The sequence below is a fragment of the Syngnathus typhle genome, linkage group LG3, assembly GCF_033458585.1.
Source record: "Syngnathus typhle isolate RoL2023-S1 ecotype Sweden linkage group LG3, RoL_Styp_1.0, whole genome shotgun sequence".
NCBI lineage: Eukaryota > Metazoa > Chordata > Actinopteri > Syngnathiformes > Syngnathidae > Syngnathus > Syngnathus typhle.
The window spans coordinates 20,916,153-20,937,060 of NC_083740.1; the positions used below are offsets into that span (position 1 = coordinate 20,916,153).

Below are 20,908 nucleotides of genomic sequence, written 5' to 3' on the forward strand. Positions count from 1 at the left end.
TGCTGTTTGGCCTTGCTCTTTTTATGATGTACCACAGAAGAGAAAGGTTATGGCTGGGTCAGGAGAGATGTTACAGCTGGGTCAGACAGGACGCAGCGGACAACTCAGCAAAAGAAGACATCTACCGAGACAGTTCCTTTTTAACAAAGACCATTTTGAGAAACAACATGCCTCATCGTTGTCTTGCACCCCCAGTGAACCTACAAGTAACCATCATTGTCAGGGTTTTCTATGTAACTATCTTGATCGTAGGATTATGTTGGAATGTGCGTATCCAGTAATAAATAACCTAGTTTGTCCCATCCTACACAATGTCGTAAAACATCCCCTGCTATGTTTTGACTAGAGGTCAAAGGTTTTCTCTTCTCTATCCAGTCCACTCAAATTCCTCTTCCCACATGTTGTTATCAGTATGTAACACCTTGTGATTTTTGCTTACGAGGCAAAGCCCACATGCTTTCCCCCTCCCCTTTAGGGGCTTTTGTCTCACGATTGTGGGTAGGGCAAATCCAAATAAAAAGAGCGGGAGTGCATCCAGATATTTAGTGTAGTGAGATTGTTGTAAGCGATCTGTACTGCACTCCTCGCGAAAAAATAATTAATATTCTGTCTCACTTGTGGTTTGTTTGCGGTTGCTCTTCTCTTAACAGTTATTCAGTCACCGAATTAAACCTGACAGGAACCTAGCTTCTAAAGATGGAAGTTGACAAACACAAAAGTGTATTCTTCATGTTTTTATTGAAAACACGCTGTCTACCGCACAGCAACGGCTTTCGCCTTTCACTCATTGCATGTACGCTCCTGCAGCAGGGGATGATCACGGGGGTACCTACTTTGGCACATCACCGGACGTACCCAGTCGTAAGCTCTATGATTAAAAATAATTGACAGCTGGACTTGTTTACGTCAATTCTGGCCACACATTGACGCGACATAATCTGGAGCCAGGCCTAGAGTTGGGGGTCGAAGGCGAGCGTCTGGTGGCCGGGCCTTCACCCATGGGCCGGGGCCAGGCACAGCCCGAAAAGGGAACGTGGGTTCCCCTTCCCATGGGCTCAACACCGGTGTGAGAGGCCAAAGGTGCAAAGAGAGCTGGGCGGTGGCCAAAGACGGGAGGATCCATGTCGCTCAGCTGGCCTAGGAATGCCATGAGCTCCCCCGGGATGAGCTGGACGAAGTGGCTGGGGAGAGGGAAGTCTGGGAGTCCCTCCTAAAGCTGCTGCCCCCGCGACCCTACCCCGGATAAGCGGAAGAAGATGGATGGATAGATGGATGGATGATTGATTAAATTCATAGGTGTCAAACTCAAGGCTCGCCATGTCATTATATGTGGCCCGTGAAGACAAATTGTGCATCAACTTAATGTTTCAGTACTAAAATGACAAATTATCTAAACTTTTAAAAAACAAAAGATATTGCTATTGCTGATTACGTTCATCTTTTTAAGATATTTGAACAGGTTTTACGAGTTTCTGATTTCAAAACTAGTTATTCATTCGTTTCTTGTGTCGCCTATACTGTGTATAAGGCGTCGACATCATAATGGCCCACCGAAGGAAACTGACTACGATGTCGCCCGTGCCAAAAATAAGCTTGACACTACTGATTTCATTGATATAAGTTTAGACTCAAAATTCCTCATGCCCTTTTTTAAATTCAAGTTTGAATGTTATCTTTTATAAACTTTCATTTGTTTTTCGCTAATACACATCATCTCTGGTTGACACCGCAGATTTGCGGCAAGTATGCAACTGAGATAATACAATGGTATCTCTACTAATGAACATCTACCTCTAAACTTTAGGTTTTTTTTACATTAGGCATCAGCAAAGCTGAATTGGTTTAAAAATAAAATTCAATGAAATAACGTACCGTTTTTTTCCGTGTATAGTGCGCCCCCATGTATAGTACGCACCCCTAAAAATGGCATGCTGATGCTGGAAAAAAGCTTGTACCCATGTATAATACGCACCCAATTTTTATGAATTTTTTTAAATTTATTTATTTATTTATTTTTTTTTTAAGTCCCAATGATCGTCACACACGCAGGGAGGCAATGGGTCCCATTTTTATAGTCTTTGGTATGGTCTTAACTAGGCTGGATGTAATTTTTTTGGTTGGCGTTGATTTCTCCGACTGCCCATAAACGCACCACCGCGCACGGGAAAGAGGCGGCTCTGTATGGGAGAGACGTTGAAGAGGAATAAAAACACCCTTGGAAACCAAAACTTGCCCCTCGTCGTGACTCGGAGCCGCAACAAATGTTTCGGATTTGTGTAGGGTACATTGTGACAGACAGCAAACTAGCAGGTGATCGAGCGAGCGTCTGGTACAAGAGCATTGCGGTCGTATGGAGCGTGTTTGAAGTGAACAGCAGAGACGAAAGGAACAAGGCAAAGTGTTGTGAAATATAATATTACCTGTAATACGCATTTTGTTATTTGCTGATTGAAACTGCTAATTAAACTGTGAATTGAAACTAATAGGTGGAGAACTGAACTCTCGCTCTTTATATAGCTGACGTGTCTTGCGCAACCGTTCTGCGCATCTGTAATGGCGGCCTCCGTATGACGTCCGGTCCGCGATGGAGATTAAAAAACAAACAATATTTGACAATAACACACCATCAAGGATTGCACCATCGCATCAAACGATGTGTCGTCAGTTATGAATTTTACTAAGTGTGTTGGGCAGGATGGCTGAATGCGATGCGCGATTGACAACAAACAAGAAGAAAGGCGAGTTTTATTTCGGGGGAGATTTGTCATGTCTCGTCCCCAGTTTTGCTATGTGTCTAGGTTGCCATAGTTTCTGTTCGCGTCGCTCCTCTCTTCCTGTGTCACCTCAATCGATGTAACGTGTTTTGTATTTAAGTCCTGTCTGCCCCTCGCTCACCGTCATTCTGTTCCTGTCTTTGGTAATGTCACCCTGTCTTTTTGTTCCACGACTTTGTCGGTCAGTCCTGTTGTTGGTTTTGTTGTACCATGACTTTCTTTTAAAAAAAAAAAAAAAAAAAAATTTAAAAAAAAAAAAAAATTTTTTTTTTCTTTGTACCCATGTATAATACGCACCCCAGATTTTAGGACAATAAATTAGTTAAATTTTGCGCACTATACACGGAAAAAAACGGTATGTTGTTTTTTTGGAGTTTATTTACCTTTGCCATACCAAAGCCATTGCTACTATATTGAATGATTATTACAACACTATATTTTGTTGAAATTGCCTTTATCAGATTCTAAGAGAGCGATATATCTGTACGGATATGTCAAATTGTCAGGCCTTATATCAATGCATATTGTATCGGTCAAAAAACATCTCGTTACACCCCTAGTATTTACCCCAGCTTTGCAAAATGAAAAGTAGTCTCTGTGCAGAAGAAACTCTATGCTGCACACAAAATAAAATTCAGCATATTGATTAATATCTAATCTTGGATGTAATATAATCTAATTAAGTGGATAAATGATTTTCTTTCTGTGCCTTTTTGATGTTGAAGTTGAGCAGATTGTCCAACTCCTCCAGGATTGCACATCCATGCGTGCTGTTGCAAGAAGATTTGATGTCTCCCAGTACCATCTCCAGAGCATGGAGGAGATTCCAGGAGGCAGGCAGTTACTCTAGGAGAGCTGGACAGGGCCGTCGACGGTCCTCATCCCATCAGCAGGACCGATATCTGCTGCTTTGTGCAAGGAGAAACAGGTTGAGCACTGCCGAGCCCTACAGAATGACCTCCAGCAGGCTACTGGTGTGAATGTCTCTGTCCAAACAGTCAGAAACAGACTTCACGAGGGTGGCCTCAAAGCACGACATCCTGTAGTGTACCCTGTGCTCACTGGTCAGCACCGTGGAGCTCGATTGGCATTTGCCATAGAACACCGGAATTGGCAAGTCCGCCGCTGGCGCCCTGTGCTTTTCATAGATGAGAGCGGGTTTACCCTGAGCACCTGTGATAGACGTGAAAGGGTCTGGAGAAGCCAAGGAGAGCGCTATACTGCCTGCAACATCATTCAGCATGACCGGTTCGGTGGTGGGTCAGTGATGGTCTGGGGAGGCATTTCCATGGAGGGACGAACAGGCTAGAGAACGGCAGTCTGACTGCCATTAGGTATCGGGATGAAATCCTTGCACCCATGGTCAGACCCTACGCTGGTGCAGTAGGTCCTGGGTTCCACCTGATCCACGACAATGCCCGGCCTCATGTGACAGGAGTATGCAGACAGTATCTGGAGGATGAAGGAATTGACACAATTGAATGGCCCTCACGATCACCTGATCTAAACCCGATAGAACACCTCTAGGACATAATGTTTCAGTCCATCAGACAGCGCCAGGTTGCTCCTCAGACTTTACAGGAGCTCACTGATGCCCTTAGACAGATCTGGGAGGACATCCCACAAGACACCGTCTGTCGTGTCATTAGGAGCATGCCGCGTCGTCAAGCATGCATACAAGCACGTGGGGGCCACACAAGCTATTGAAAATCATTTTGAGTTGCAGAAATTGAATTTAGGCAAAATGGACGAGCCTGACACATCATTTTTTCACTTTGATTTTTGGGGTGTCTATATATTGAGCTTTCTATAGGCTGAAAACTTTTATTTCCATCAAAACATTTTGTTCCTGAGACATTAAACTGTCCATATCAGTACAGATATCCAACATTTTTGTTGTCACCATTGAAATCTGATGTATTTTCAAAGTGTTCCTTTAATTTTTGTATAAGAGTTATATTGTGTATATCAAGCTCAATTGCAATTGCAATTACAGGGTCTCTTTTAAAATATCTTGGAGCATATACTGTTGTAATTAAAAAAAAACTGTATAGCCAAGATAAAATGTGTGGGGTTTGTTTTTAGGAGGGGGTGGGGGGGGGGGGGTCACTCAGAAGTAGTCCTGCCCAGGGAATAATTCAGTGGAGAATAGCCACTGGCTGATCAGAGAGATCATCGTTTCTTCAGGAGAGTTGTGTTCTACTGACTTGCTTTCTAGTTAAATTGAACGTTATAAATATTTCTCCATTTCAACAAATGTTAGTGTTAAGTGAAAGAAAGATGGTTGAGCAATGTTTGGCAGGGAAAACCCTACATAATGCATTGCATGCGTGCTCACAAAGACTTGTGTCTCTCTTGAATGTTTTAGTAATGGTGTCTGCTGTCTTTGCCCATGATAAACCTTTGTACGCCACAATAGTGAAGAAGCAAACAGAAAAATCATGGCTCAAAACAACTTTTTTCCTCTATTTTGTTGCCATGAGATATTGAAGGTGGACCAAAGACTCTGCAAGACTACTTAACAGCGGAACAGTCATGAGTAGTGTTGGCAAAATAACTGATAATTTCAGTACCAACATGCAAAAAAAATGTCTTTCATAACAATGGGTTCAGCAAGAGGGAGTGGAAGTCCAACACGGCAGCTTTTTGAGAAGCCAGGTCGCTCAAAGAGTCTTGTAAGGAAATATTTTGCATTTGAGCCGGGTGCAGCTGGAGTAGCGCAACGGCAGGGGGGCGGGGGCTGTTGGTGACAGTGCTGGAGTGGGCGGCGGCAAGCAAAAAACTAAATCCTGGAAAATTTTGAAGGTCTTCCAAATATTCTCCCCACCGACTCACGACGTCCAGAGTTCAGCAGCACGCCATCTCCACTGTAAACAGTGTTGACGGTGCACTGCTTCCCCTTCCTGAGACGCTGGATGGTGGACTAGAATTTCCTCGAAGCCGTCCGGAAGTCATTCTCCATGGCCTTGCCAAACTCCTCCCACGCCCGGGTTTTTGCCTCAGCAACCACCGAAGCCGTGTTCCGCTTGGCCATCCGGTACCTGTCGGCTGACTCCGGAGTCCCGCAGGCCAAAACGGCCCGTTAGGGCTCCTTCTTCAGCTTGACGGCATTCCTTACCGCCGGTGTCCACCAGCGGGTTTGGGGATTGCAGCCACAACAGGCACCAAACACCTTACGGCCACAGCTCCGGTCGGCTGCCTCAACTATGGAGGCACGGAAGATGTTCCACTCGGACTCAATGTCCCCCGCCTCCTCCAGGACGTGGGAAAAGGTCTGCCGGAGGTGGGAATTGAAGCTCTTCCTGAGAAGGGATTCTGCCTGACATTCCCAGCAGACCCTCACAGCCTGCCAGGTTGGACCGGCATCTTCCCCCACCATCGGAGCCAACCCACCACCAGGTAGTGATCAGTTGACAGCTCCGCCCCTCTTTTCACCCGAGTGTCCAAAACATGGGGCCGCAAATCCGATAACACGACTACGAAGTCGATCATCGAACTGCGGCCTAGGGTGTCCTGGTGCCGCGCGGTCGTGTTTTCTCGGGTCCTCCCTGCTCATCGCACGAGGTTCGACCTCCGAATTTTGTTCGACAACCGAAGCAAAAAAATCTAGAATTTTTGTTCAAATTCCGATTTGTTCGAGAACCAGGACGTTCGAAAGCCGATGTTTGACTGTAAAATAAATAGAAGCAGCTCACTGACAAGGGCCGCTATTTGAGCTAATTTTAGAACAGTCCTGCGGGCGACTCATGCGGTCCTCACGGGCGACCTGGTGCCCGCGGGCCCCTGTTGGTGACCCCTGAACTATAACAATAATAGTTAACCGCCACACGGACCCAAGCACCGGCGTCGACTTCCAGGCGTGTGGCGGCGTGGACCTATACTATAGGGGGTTGGCTCGGATGGTTATGATATTTTCGCCCCTGGGTGTCGGTCAGAACACAGGAGGGAAGACGTGGTTCAGTTTTGATTGCATTACTGAATTATTGGCAAAAATTAACAGGCACTGTGGCTCATAGGGGTTAGGGTCATACAGGCAAACTGGCAAAAAGGTAACGGCACACGTTTGGTCGTAAGGATGTGAGAGCAGGTGTGTGTAGTGTACATGGGTGAGTCTTTGGGTGTGTGAATGTGATTCTTGTGTGTGTGATTATTGTATGAAGCGTGTGAAGAGTGTGTGAAGTGTGTGAAGAGTGTGTGAGTGTGTGTGTGCGCGTGCGTGTGTCTGCACGTGTGCGTCCGTGCGTGTGTGTGTGTGTTGTGTCCGCCGTCCTTGCCCATGTGGCCACAAAGTTCTGGGTGCTGTATTCGTGTTCTGATGGAGCAGATATGTTTATATCAAATAATGAGAAGATTTGCACACATATGAACATGAAAACGTATATGAGTTTGTCTAACCTAACAAAATATGTACACATTGTTGTTTCACCCACTTCAATACGTACATTTACATTCATAATGGCACTCTGATTTAATCAAAGTTCATGGGACCTTGCTCCTGAAAGTCATTAACGATGTACACAGTGGCTCACTGATAAAGCATTGGCATTCTGCATCTTTTGTATGCGTCTGATGAGAACCCTGAGGGCAATAATTGACCATGATGATGGGCCATGAGGGCTTTGATCAAAAATTCCAATCATGCTCTTTAAATCGACCAATCATGATTGCTCACCGATTGCTTGGCGCATCCCTAGTGTTATACAGGGTCCAGCATAATGATCTGACACATTTGTAGGTTTAATAAAATGCAAATAAATTAGAGAAACAAAAACTTATTTTTTAATTTTCAAAAATAACATATAATGGCATTTTGTTTTGTTTTGTTTTGTTTAGTTTCCTTTCATTTCCGTTTCGTTTTTGAATAATGTTATTTGGGTCTTACCACTGCCACATTTTCTGGAGTGCCGGCGGTGTGAGGTCAGCCCGTTGATTTTCGTTTTAATACTGATCCACTGACTCTGAAGTTAGTAACCCATAAAAAGATTGTGTTTCGAGCAGGTACGGGATCATGTCTACCAAGTCTGAAGCGCAAACGGAACGCTCGTTGTGTTGCAGTCACAGATTAGTTGTTGATAAACGTTTCCACTATGAAAGCGTGATGCTCACCGGTCCAATTTATGTTAGCAACTGAAACAAAACAAAATGACATTATTCGAAAACAAAACAAAAATGGAACGAAACGAAACAAAACAATATAGCAATATATGTACTTTTCGAAAAAAAAAAAGTTTTTTTGTTTCTTTGATTTATTTGCATTTATTAAACCTACAAATGTATCAGATCATTTTGCCGGACCCTCTATATGCCTGATTAGCGAGCATTTGTGTATTTGGTACACTAACGACCTAATATTCTTAAGGTGTGCGAACTTGCCAAACGAGCAATAAGGCCTTTGTGAATTCCGAGAGGAGTTTATGAAAATAGATTAATTTCGTATGCGTGGTGTGATTTATCAGACCATGAGGAAAATTGCGATAGCTGATTTTGAATCTTTAAATACTGAATCTGAAAGGCTATGTAAGTTGCTTTAAAGGCGTAGAAAATGAGCCAAAAACTTCTCACATTCAGACTCTGTGAGCCGTGTTTATTAACTGACTCCGTAACATCCAATGTGCATGACAGAAAAAGGTCACGGGAACTCTTCAAGGGACCGCAACTATAAATTTAATCAGAGCGTCATAACATTTAACAGAACACACATATGATAAAGTGAATTATGTTGTCCTTGGAGAAAGCACTACACATGACCCCCCCCCCCCCCCAGAATTCACATCAACAGAAAACCTGAGAAAAGAAAAAACGGCGTGGGGGGCGAATCAAACGTCCAGTGCGGCCACACTGCACGAGAGAAGGTGGAACCACCCCCTCCATGTCTGTCTGCAGGCCTCCCCTGCGGCATGGCGGAGGGTGAGGAGGAACGGGAAGAGGAGGCCTAGTCGGAGGCCGTCTCCGTTTCGGGGGTTGCGGCAACTCCGCAACATAGCTGATGTTATAGATGACAGAGGAACCACCTCAGCTCAGTGAGCACGTGAGTGTAACCCTGCGAGGGTGGAAGTGGGCGAACTGGTCAAAACGGCGTTCTGGCACTTGAAATCGTTCCAGTGGTACTTTGGCACGTTGGCATTCGACACAGGTGTTCGCCAAGTCCCTCATGTCCTTTTTTAGTCCGTGCCAAACTTGGCTGCCACCAGCCATTGTGAGGACTTGGTACCGGGGTGTGAGAGGCCATGGCGTCAAAAACAGGCCGCCTCCACTTCACAGGCACAACAGGCCTCGGACAGCCCATAGTGATGTCACAAAGCAGAGTGGTGCCAGCGTCTTCGAATGCCACCTCCTGCAGCCGCAGTCCAGTAGTGGATGAGCAGCAGGCATGCACATCCGAGGCAGTGGCCTGCTCTGCTGCCATGCTGTTGTAGTGCAAGCCGAGGTGGACCGCTCCCGCAACAGCACGGGAGAGGTAGTCTGAAACCTGGTTGTGTTTTCCAGAAAGGTGTGCAATGCCCGTCGTGAACTCCGAGATGTAAGTCAGCTGCCGCTGTTGCCTGCCAGATCATGGTTGAGCGACATTTGCGAAAGTCAGAGGCTTGTGGTCCACAAAAACGGTGAACCGGCCTCCCTCCAGCAGTGAACGAAAGTGTCGGATGGCGTACACACCAAGTAGCTCGAAGGTGCTATTCTTCCATTCACGTAATTGCCTGCTGAAAAAGGCAAGAGGCTGCCGAGCATTACCCACACACTGCTCGTAAACCGCACCGACCGTATAGTCTGAGGCGTCCGTGGTAAGTGCGATTGGGACAGACAAGGCGGGATGGGCCGACATGGCAGCCTTAGCCAGGGCAGTCTTACCGTCCGCAAAAGCCTTGTCCCTTTCTGGGTTTCAGTCCACAGCGTGTTTAGGCTTGCCACCTTTCAGAGCTTTGTACAAGGGTTGCATGGTTTGGGCAGCCCTGGGGAGAAAACAGTGGTAGAAGTTAACCATGGGCGGGGAAAAGTAGTGATGGCCTCCACTTTTGACGGGAGAGGAACGATCCCGTTCTTCGTGACTCTGTGCCCCAGAAAGTCCATGGTGGAAAGGCCAAACTTGCACTTGGCAGGATTGATGATGAGCCTCTGCCCTGTAAGGCGCTCAAACAGAGTGCGAAGGTGCGAAAGGTGCTCTGAAGGCGATGAACTGGCCACCAGGATGTTGTAAAGGTATACAAACACGAAAGGCAGATCACGTAACACGTAGTCCATGAGCCGCTGGAAAGTTTGAGCAGCATTTTTGAGCCCAAATGGTGTGGGCAAGAACTTAAACCAAATGGTGTGATCACAGCTGTTTTGGGGATTTTAAGAGGGTGTACGGGCACCTGATGGTATCCCCTGATCAGGTCCACCTTCGAGAAAATGACCTTGCCAGCCAGGTGCACGGAAAAATCCTGGATTTTGGGGCACCGGGTAGCGTTCAGGCGTTGTCGCGTTGTTGAGCCACCGGTAGTCCCCGCAAGGGCACCAGCCCCCTCTTGGTTTGGGGACAAGGTGCAGGGGGGAGGCCCAAGGACTGTTGGAGCGTCGAACAATCCCCAGGCGCTCCATGGACTCTAACTCCATCTTGGCTACGGCAAGCTTGTTCGGCTTGAGGCGACGAGCGCGGGCGTATACGAGCGGGCCAGTGGTGTCAATGTGGTGCTGGACACTGTGCTTGGCTGTGGAAGAGGGGAAGGTGGGCCAGGACAGTGCTGGGAACTCGGCGAGCAGGTGTTGGAAACCGTCTGTGAAGGAGAGCAGGCTGGAGAGGTGTACTGCACCAGAGTTGCTGAGCGCGCAGGCATAAGAACAGAAAGAGACGGCGTCGATCAAGCACTGATTTTTAACGTCCACTAACAGTCCATATGCACACAAAAAATCCGAACCCAAGTGCGGAACAGCGACCTTGGCCATCACAAAGTGCCAGCCAAAGCGTTGTCCCCCAAAACATAGTTTGACACGCCTTGTGCCGTATGTATGGATAGGGCTTCCATTGGCAGCTTCCATGGGGGGGCCGTGGGTGTCCGCCACCACGTCCACCTGTGAAGCAGGCAGTAGACTCCGCTGAGCCCCTGTGTTGCAGAGGAAACGTCGGCCGGAGATGGGGTCGTGGATGAAGAGCAGCCTGGCGCTCACGAGTGGCCGGCAGGCTGCTCTTGGCGTTTCCCACACCACCGAAGCTGCATGGAGAGCGGCATCGTTTGGCCTTGGAGCCAAACTTGGCATGGTAGAATCACACACTCGAAGACTGTTGACGACGCGGTTCTGCTTCTGCGTCGAGCGTGGGACCATCCAGTACCTCAGATCCAAGACCAGTAGGGAGGAGGGCAGCTGCGCAGGGTTGCTGACTAGCCAGGAAACACTTGTCAGCCTCAGCTGCCAGTACTCTGCAATCCGTGCTGGCAGTGTTGGTCAAAGCAGCTCTCACATGAGCAGGCAGTTGGCGCGGGAAAAGGTGGAGGAAAAGGAAATCCGGGTTGTTGTCACCCAGCAGATCGAGTATCCGGTCCGTTCTGAGGGCTTACTGTCACCGAGCCCCTGAAGAGAGAAAAGCCTACTGGCCCTCTCTGTGTCAGACAGTTCAAACGTCTTTAGTAAGTATTCCTTCAGAGAATCCTACTTTCTTGTCAGAGGACATTTAGTAAGAAGGCTCACCAACCCTTGAATCTGTAGAACTTCCGAGGGCAGACACCACGTAGTAGTATTTCGTTTCGTCGGCGGCAATCTGACGTAAGGCAAACTGTGCCTCAGTTTGAGCGAACCAGGCTGAAGCAGAAGATTCCCAGAACTCGGGGAAGTTAAGAGACACAGCTTTGGCGGTCATGTCGATCTGGATACGTCCAGTAAAAAAACGTCGGGCTCACCGGTAAGGAAGTTGCTTTAAAGGCGTAGAAAACGAGCCAAAAACTTCTCACGTTCAGACTCTGTGAGCCGTGTTTATTAACTGACTGTAACATTCAATGCGCATGACAGAAAATGCCGGCAACGGTAAACGTCACCAGAACACTTAAAGGGACCGCAACTATAAATTTAATCAGCGCGTCATAACATATAACAGAACACACATATGATAAAATGAATTATGTCGTCCTTGAAGAAAGCACTACAAGGCACAGTATGCACAGTCGTGCACACATACTGCAGGCAAAAATAGAGGCAGAAGGGAGAACTTTCTACTTGTGGAAACATTTTTGAAATGTCAAAAAAAAAACATTATCGCAACACATTATCTATTGAGGAATACAATCTTAGAGGTTCGAAAGAATCTAAAAGCTAACATGGAACCAGTGATAAGCGGGATACCATGTTACTCTTCAGGTCTGCATTTCCTTGCATATGGGTCATTTGATTTTAACGCAATGTGACCACTGGTGCTGGCATCTCCTGCAGCAGTTTCCAGGTGTGTTGTCCCAACTGTTAAACACACAGGATGGGAAGATACGTTACATCCTACTCATGCTCAGGACAAGTTAAATCAAATAGGGTTGGCTTCCAAAAAATGATTGTAGACATGCAGAAGCTATTCGCCATATTTGGGAAAACAATGTATTTGTACGACAATGAATAAAACCATGACAACCAGTCTGAATCTTCCCCATTCTTCTCCAGCTAGTCTTGCTGACCTGGTGTTCTTTTTGGTCGCCTGACTAAAGCGAAAGGACAATCTTGCCAAAAACCTTCTGCATCAGCACCACCTGCACAAAAATAGACAGCATCTACTCCCTCTTGCACAAGATGGTTCCCCCTGCCACTGCTCTCAGCTGCTTTTTTCATATCGGCCATCTTAGTTTGAGGTCATCCACCACCTGTTGAATGTTTTTGTGCCACTTATGAAACCAACATCAACATCATCTCCATAAATCTCTCGATGAAGTTTGAGACAATTTGATACATACTATACTATGTTTGGTTGTGTAACAAAGTTTACCAGCATCGATTTCACAAATGAATAAAAAGTGCAGAGTAACTCAAGAGAACAATCAGTCTAATCATTTTCAATATTACAGCCAAATAGTGTCAAGATTTTGCACAAACTTGTCACATAAAATGGATAGAGTGTTATACAAGAAAGACAAACACGAGGAAGAGTCAGTCTTGATTCTATTGAATGACAATAAGCTTGTGAAACTGTGCCTCCGTATCCATGCATGACCTTCTAAGAAGATTTTCTGGCAGGGTCTTAGTGAACACATACAGTACAAGTCCAGCGGAACCTATGTTCTGTTCCAGTGATTTGTATGCCTATAGTTCTGGAATACACCACTTTCCAGCCTTTGCTCCGGACACCAATTCAGCATATTTGGCCCTCTTATGTCCGTTGGCCTCCTCCAATCGATCTTCCGAGGTGACTGTAAATTATGTCTACTATTGTATATATATTAGAGCTGAAACGATTCGAGTAATTCGAATAATTCGATTAGAAAGTTGCATCGATTACATTTACTCTGCCTCGAGGATTTGTTTACTCCAACTAAGCTGAAAAACCGCGTGCCCGGAACTATGTACACGTAGAGTATGTTTCCGCGTATGTTTCAGTATAACCTTTAATTTACGCAGGTATTTTATGTTTGCACTTTTAATGGTCATGTAAACAGCCTTTACAATATTCCAATGTTGGTTTTGCAGTAAAGGATACATACAAGCGTACAACATCTTGAGTAATGTTTTTATTTTCTTAAAAAAAAAAAAAAAAAAAAAAAAAAAAAAAAGCATGATTTATCCAGTTACTCGATTAATCGATGTAAATAGTCACTAAATTACTCGAATACAAAAATAATAGATTGCTGCACCCCTTATACATATAGTGCAATCATTTGTGAAAATACACAACCAAATACATCCGTGCGCATTTCTGAAAATGCCTGTGAGCAAGCTGTTCAAACTACCATACATGGTTTACCATACTAATAACAGTGAGAGCTCATTTAGACAATTACACCTCCACACAGTCCATCATCTGGGAGCTTGCCTAGGTGAGGATTGCTCAGAAGATACAAAAGCCATGTCAAAGGAAGCGGAGTTGGTATTGTACATTGTTGGCTCTGTAAATCAACAAAAAAATAACACTAAACGAAAATCCAACCTTCTTCAGGTGTCAGAGCCTCTGATGTATGAGCTGCAGGCACGTATACAAAACCCAATGTGCAGTCAATGTACGCAAGTGAGGCACTTCTGACCCTACTGCAGCCCGGAGATGAGGTTTCCTTGGGTTTGTGGTCACTGAATACTTGATTAATCAATGGAATCATCAACAGGATAATCAATTATAAAAAGATTAGTTTGTGAAAGCCCTAGATTTACCACATACGTATATATTGCACATGCTGAAGTTCTAACACTCTGTTTAAAATATTTGATAAATGTCTGTGACATATTACTTCACTCTCACCATCAGAAAAGCAACTCAAAGTACATCAAACCCAGCTGTTGTGGACGTGCAGACTTAGCCGCCATCTCGAACTGAGAAGGGGCCTCATGAAATGTGCCTATCTTTGCAAAGAGACCAGACCTTTTCATTTGTCATCATCATACCAAAGAACAGACCCAAGAACCAAGGTGAGTTAGTCAGCAATATGTGGACCAAAAAAAATTGTGTCTTTTACAGCAGCAATCTCCAACCGTTTTAGCATTATGGACCAGATTATTGTCAAATAATATTTTCATGGACTGGCTTTTAAGGTGTAGCAGATCAATACAACAAAATGAAGTGATACGACCGGCATAAAAATGGTATTGTTGTGCCGAAGGAAAGGAAACGTAGGAGGTGTGTTGCAAAAGACTCTACTAAACATACTCGTAAAACGGGGAATAGAAAGAACAACAACGCAAGTGTGTTACCACATTCCCAACACATCCTTCAGCTCTTAGTTCCATGGGTGAATTATGTATGCGAACATCACAGTATAATATAGTAATAAACGTAAATCCCCTGTATACTTCTATGCAACTTTGTTAGCAGCATCCTCATAACGTCACACCCACAACATAAAACATGAGTAACGTGATGTTATATTCATGTCACCGAGGTGTAGGAGAGAATCTGGTCCATTTTTTTTTAATAATAGATTGTCCAGTCTCAGATAAATACAAGTGAAATAAGTTATTTATTCTTTCTTGTGTGGCTCGGTAGCAACTGATCCACGGACCGGTCCGCGGCCCGTGGACCACTGTTCAACAATTATTATAAACTCACGACACATTTATGAAATCAGCGTTTCACAAACTTTGTTGAGCCAAGGCACTCATTTTACGTTAGAAAAATCAGCACATCACTAAACCAATATGTCACACAAAGTAAGAATACTGAAATACAGTAGCATAATAATAATGTTGTGTCAGTTTACTCAACTTATTAACTCAGTATGAAATTGTGTTAGATTGAACACTCACAGAAAGCCTCTGACTCAGGCATAGGACTCGCCAAAATATTTTCATTGAATCGACTGAGTCCAACTATTTTTATTCCTGAAGATTAACATCCTCCTTCAAATCCTCCCCAGGCTGTCGCTCTGATGAACTCATACCACTCATAGAGACTCAGAGACATAACCTCCTGCTCTCACCACTTAAATGTTGTTAGTTAACTGAATGTTGCTAGTCACTTAAATGTTGTACAGAGGCAAAGATCAACCAGTCAAATTCCCTGTTTGGCATGCACAAACTTGATCAATAAAGCTGGTTCTGAAAAGAACCTTGAAATAAAGATTTTCAGAGGCCTATTCTAACATGATCAAAATAGCTATCTGATTGGTTAACCTGACCGCGATCATCAAATGATCTTTCAGTCATGTCAGCCAAGAGCAGAATTACGAACAATCATGATCTGACATTAGCCACAACATCTCAAAAAAGAAACAACCATGAAACAACCTGCAACCTGTAAGACAATGGCGCTGTTTTGTAACCGCCTCACAGTTTGCTGTTCCCGAGTGACCAATCTCCTCCTTATCTAATAATTATTAAATAATTATTTTTGAAATTGTTTTTGTTGTTTATGTCAAACACTTTTGACAAATCAATAAAAAGAGATGCAAATTGTTGTTGTTTTCTGTCAACCACAACAGTAATGTCATTTGCCATTTTAATTAGCACAATTTTTTTGTGACAAAAATGATTTTGCTTTCTCACTAAAAAAAATTGTATTGGTCAATAATTTGTCAAGATTGCAGGGTCATCCCCTTTTATTAATGGGAGGGCAAAAGTCGATTTCCATAGAGACAGGATATCCATTTTTTCTACAGTGAGGTTAAAAAGAATTGTAAAAGACTTTGCTACTGTTTGCTGCCAATTTCATGCAAAATCATGCATCTATCAAGTTGCAACCAGAAGGTTCTTTTTACAACTAATGTTTTGATGGCTTTAAGGACTTCCTGAATAAAAATATCTCCAGCGCAAGTAAGAATTGTGCAGGTTTTCACCAAGACAATTCAAGACAGAGTCAAATATCCCGATTTTACAAAATACAAATTAAGACCGTTTGAAATACCTTTACAGAATGCGTAAAATATAGTAAATATCTTTGGAAAACACGGCTGAATCGCATTCGGGGATCTCATTATTTGCAGTAATGCCATGTTTTGTTCAATGACTGCTATTCTGAAAAGTTTTAATATTGAATTAAATCTCATTTAGAAGGAATGTTTTGTCTAATCCAGTGCTTCTCAATTATTTTCTGTTACGCCCCCCCTTAGCAAGAAGAAAACTATTCGCGCCCCCCCCCCCCCCTCTCCCCACCGTGACTATCCTAACTTGCCTTGTAAGTCGTAAAATGTTGCACTGTCGCAAACGTCACAGAAGTAACAATGAGAGCGCCACTGCCCCCTGCTGGGAAGATGCGCAATTACTTTATTCTAGTACGGCAAAAAAAAAAGCCTGTTCCCCAGGGTCACACGCGCCCCCCCCAGGTATAGCACGGCGCCCCCCAAGGGGGGCGCGCCCCACTATTTGAGAAGCACTGGTCTAATCACTCATCTGCTCTTTAAATAATGGTTACATATCTCACTAATCTTGTCAAGGAACTGGGTAAATTTGAGGAGACGTATTTTGAAACAATTTGGTCTACTGTTACGCGGGGAAAATAAAGTATTATGCACTTCGTAGCTTGTCTCGAGCGGTGGGGTGGAACAACCGTAACTTTATTAAAATGACTTTATTAAAATGATTTATTTGAGTGACCTCTTACCCGAGAAACAGCGACAGTCTCCAGAAGAGTAAGAAAACTCCAATAGAGTGGTTCTTCCTCTTCATCGCTTCAGCGACGTTCGGACGGAGCCGTCCTGTCTCCTCGCGATTTTGGAGCTTTCAGCACAGCAAACACAGCTCGTCCTTCCGCTGTAATTTAAAGACCAAAACGAGGACTCCCAAATTCACATGGTTGTGTTATTTCACATCGCTTAATGACATAACACAAAGGTTGGGCATGGAATCCGCTAACAAAAACAGGTGACTGGAAAAATACAAAATCAACAAGGACCAATGAGGTGCGCGCGCGACAGCTGTTCAAGCTCAGCTCTGGGCTGAATGCGCTCGAGCAAGTGCAGAGTCGTAAGCAGTCAGCACGGGGCAGAGAGAACCGCCTACCTCATTGGATGATTGACAGAACGCCGGCCCAATGATTTTGTCGCGTTTCCCTAAACAGAATAGCATCTGAAATTAGAAGACCAGCGAAGTGGAACTAATATAACACGCCAATGAACCAGTATGCGTCCCCGTAGCTTTCCATCCTGCTGCCCTGACATCTTCCTCCTGTTCTTTCCATTTGTTCTTCCTCCATCTGGCTTAAACACACTTACTCATTCTGCTCTGTTGGGCAGAATTACATTGAGACGCATGTGGTTGATATTCCCTGTCGTAAAGTAACCTAAGTTTATTCAAGTTTGCCATATGTGGCCAAAGTGGGGGTACGTAGAGAGGAGACGTTGCTCGAAATGACATTTGAAGCCACAATTCTGTTCAGCCTACTACGATTAAGGTTAAGAAACTGACTACAATTATCACATATTACAATATGTAATATATCAAAAATAAGTCAGCAAAGCTATATATGCTTATGTAATCTATGAAGAAACGCGGGAAACACAACATATGTGTAATTGAAGAACATGCGTATATTTGGAGACGATCTGTAAGTGGCAAAGGAGCCTCTTGTCTTTTGCGTCTCTCTTTGATGGGTAGAAACAACTTTTTCCAAAGGTGTGGACTCCCCCACCCCCACCTACTTAGTGCGCATGATCCCCGCGAGACTTTGCGAGACCTTCACTGCATCAAATTATCGTACTGCTCTAACGCAGGGGTGGGCAAACTTTTTGACTGGCGGGCCAAATTGGGTTCTAAATTTTGACCCGGGGGCCGAACCAGGAGCAGATGTCACAATTCGGAGTGTGGAAATGGAGCAGGGCGACCAGCTTGGACCAGGGTTTATTGGCGAACTCAAAAGGCAAACTGACACGACTTAACAAAACAATCCCTTGAGTGACTGACCGGGACGTGAAACAAGAAGACAGCAGGACATGACGACAGCAACAGGAACCAAAAAGACATCGTGACACTAACACACACACGCACACGCACGCACGCACACACACACACACACACACACACACACACACACACACACACACACACACACGCACGCACACACACACACAAACACACACACACACACAAACACAACAATAGACACGCAACAGACAAGCAATGATCCAACAGGGAGTGACACACAGACAGGACTTAAATACAAGACAGGTAACAAGAGGCTGGTGAGAATGATCACACTAATCATGAGCACAGAGGAGGGGAGGGGCGAGCACACAGACAGAAACCACGGACAAGAGCACACAGGAGGGGCGAGTCGTGACAGCAGATGGATGTAGTGTTTGTGTGAAGTAATAGAAATGACATGTAAAGGTCATTGCATATAAGGTTTTTACTTTATTAGGTAGTAAAGTATGGATATTCAAAAAAAGCTTTTTGAAAACAAATGCATTTATTAACAGTGTTAGGGTTGATAGATTAGTTTGATCCTATGATTATGTTAGAATGTAACCTGTAATAATTAACCTAGCTTGTCCTGTCTTAACAAAAGTAGTAGAACAAAGTGCTAAGATCTTTTGAACTGATTGACCAACTGCAGAGGAAGCAATCAAAGTTGTTCTGTTTACACAACATCGTAAAATACCCCCTGCTATGATTTGATCAGAGGCCAGGGGCTTCAACCCCATCCTGTCCACTCTCACCTCCACTCTCACCCCCACTCTCACCCCCACCCTGTTTCTCTCAATAAAAATGCTCTTGCAAGAGGCCTGAGTCAGACCTCATTCGATCATCGCTGTACGCACAGCGACGAATGACTCTCCACTTGCAAGTGCTTAAAAAGGGCATACTGTCTCCCGTGTGGTTCTTGCAGAAATAAGTTAGAGTGAGCACCACTCTAACAAACAGCATTAAAAAAATATTTCACCAAAAAACTACGATCAGTGATTCTCATCAAATACGACACTGTTGTTATGAATAATAGTTTCCATCATTTCAGCGCCTGCAGGTCAGATTTATGAAATATGTTTATCTAATGAGGCAAAATCACATCCAACGGCAAACATTCTGACCAAATACATCCTCTTTAAGAATCAGTGAAAGTATACATCTAAATAAAGTAATAAAGAAATCAATAGTATTGTTGGTCTCCCTTTTTTACTAGTGCACCATGGTCTGGAGTAAAATTTGTTGTGGTAATTCTTAGGATAGAGCCGTGTCACGACTCGTCCCCGGTTGTTTTATTATGTCTAGGTTGTCATTATTTCTGTCCGTGTCTGTGTACTCGCCCCTCCCTTCCTGTGTCTCACAATCTATGAACTAATCACAGTCACCTGCTTCTCGTTATCTGTCGTCTATTTAAATCCTGTCTGCGTGCCACACCCTTGTCGGATTATTTCTCGTCTCTCGTCTGTAGTCTCGTCTGTCGTGTTTTTTCTCGTCTTGTCGGTTACCCCTGTCACTCTGCCTCAGTTAGCCTAAATTATGTGAGTTTGCCGGTTCTGTTGGCTTGTTCCCCTTATCCTCCCTTCCAACTACCTTTTCCCTTCAGTAAACCCTAGTCCAAGATGCATTTGGTCGCCCCCCTACATTCCAATCCGTGACAAAACGAGGCCTCGGTCCTAGATCTGTGATGGGATTTGTTGACGTTCATGTGGCTGAATGTCTGCTCCCACACGTAGGTCAAGCCAAATTGTCCACTTTTTTTTTTTAAACACTCGGCACTCAGTGTCCACCTTTCTTTTCCTTGGGCCACTCATTTTGTTGGAAGGATTCCAGGGGAAGGTTTGTGGGTGGCATGAGCGTAAAACTGGATCTGAAAGTTTAGCGCGCGAATTACGAGAATGCTGACGTCACAGCCCACGCTCGAAATTCGGCATTGATGGAAATAGAGCGCGTAGTGCGCCAGGTCCGTACTACTTAGTACGTACACGCACTTGTGAGTGTGCACTGAGCTTTCTGGAAGGCTTCCGGGAGTAAATGTGTGGTCGGACGCTTCCCCGTCTATTGGGGAAACATAGTAATTGCGGGGAAAATGACCCAAAAAATGTTTAATGATACAATTTATTCAGGTTTGGCGGGCTGGATTAAACGGCCCCGTGGGCCGGAAGTGGCCCGCGGGTCGTAGTTTGCCCATAAATGCTCTAACGTATGCGCAAGCGCAAATTTGGTTTAATTATATGACATCTCCCCCTCTTTTGTGTTATTTTCAAAGGCTGTTTCACTCAGAACCATCGCGTCACCCTCTTCTTACAAATGTGCTAGATAAAAGAAATTGAGTTGACTCTTAACATCAACATAAATTCCGACAGCATATGGAAACAATGCCATTGCGCATATAATATTTCTGCAGTTAAACTTCCATATGATCCTCAAATTTCTCCCTGTTTTTCTTTTTTCCCACCCCCCAAAGGCCATATGTCGTTCCGTCGTTACAGGTCCAGCCTGTCGACCGTTTTGCACACCCGTCGGTGTTGATAGCGTCGTCGTCTGTCATCGTGCACTCCTCAGGCATGCTGGTCCCGGCTGTAGGTGACAGCGGTTCCGCCTCAGCTCTGTCCCCTGTGGCGTCCGGATAATAAAGGTTCTAGGTGTTG

General features: G+C 44.7%; 1 protein-coding gene across 3 annotated transcripts in view; it reads right to left on the reverse strand.

Annotated features, from left to right (window-relative positions):
- Positions 1 to 17,291, reverse strand: part of glra3 (glycine receptor, alpha 3) — a 90,549-nt gene extending 73,258 nt beyond the window's left edge. For 2 of the 3 annotated variants that reach the window (XM_061275162.1, XM_061275160.1), the window contains exon 1: positions 16,963 to 17,291. In XM_061275162.1, the coding sequence (XP_061131146.1) occupies positions 16,963 to 17,027 (65 nt within the window). In that variant the 5' untranslated portion in view covers positions 17,028 to 17,291. Of the gene's footprint in view, positions 1 to 12,083; positions 12,195 to 16,962 lie in introns of all 3 variants that reach the window. The other variant, XM_061275161.1, reaches the window with a different exon arrangement.
- Between the last annotated feature and the right edge of the window lie 3,617 nt (positions 17,292 to 20,908).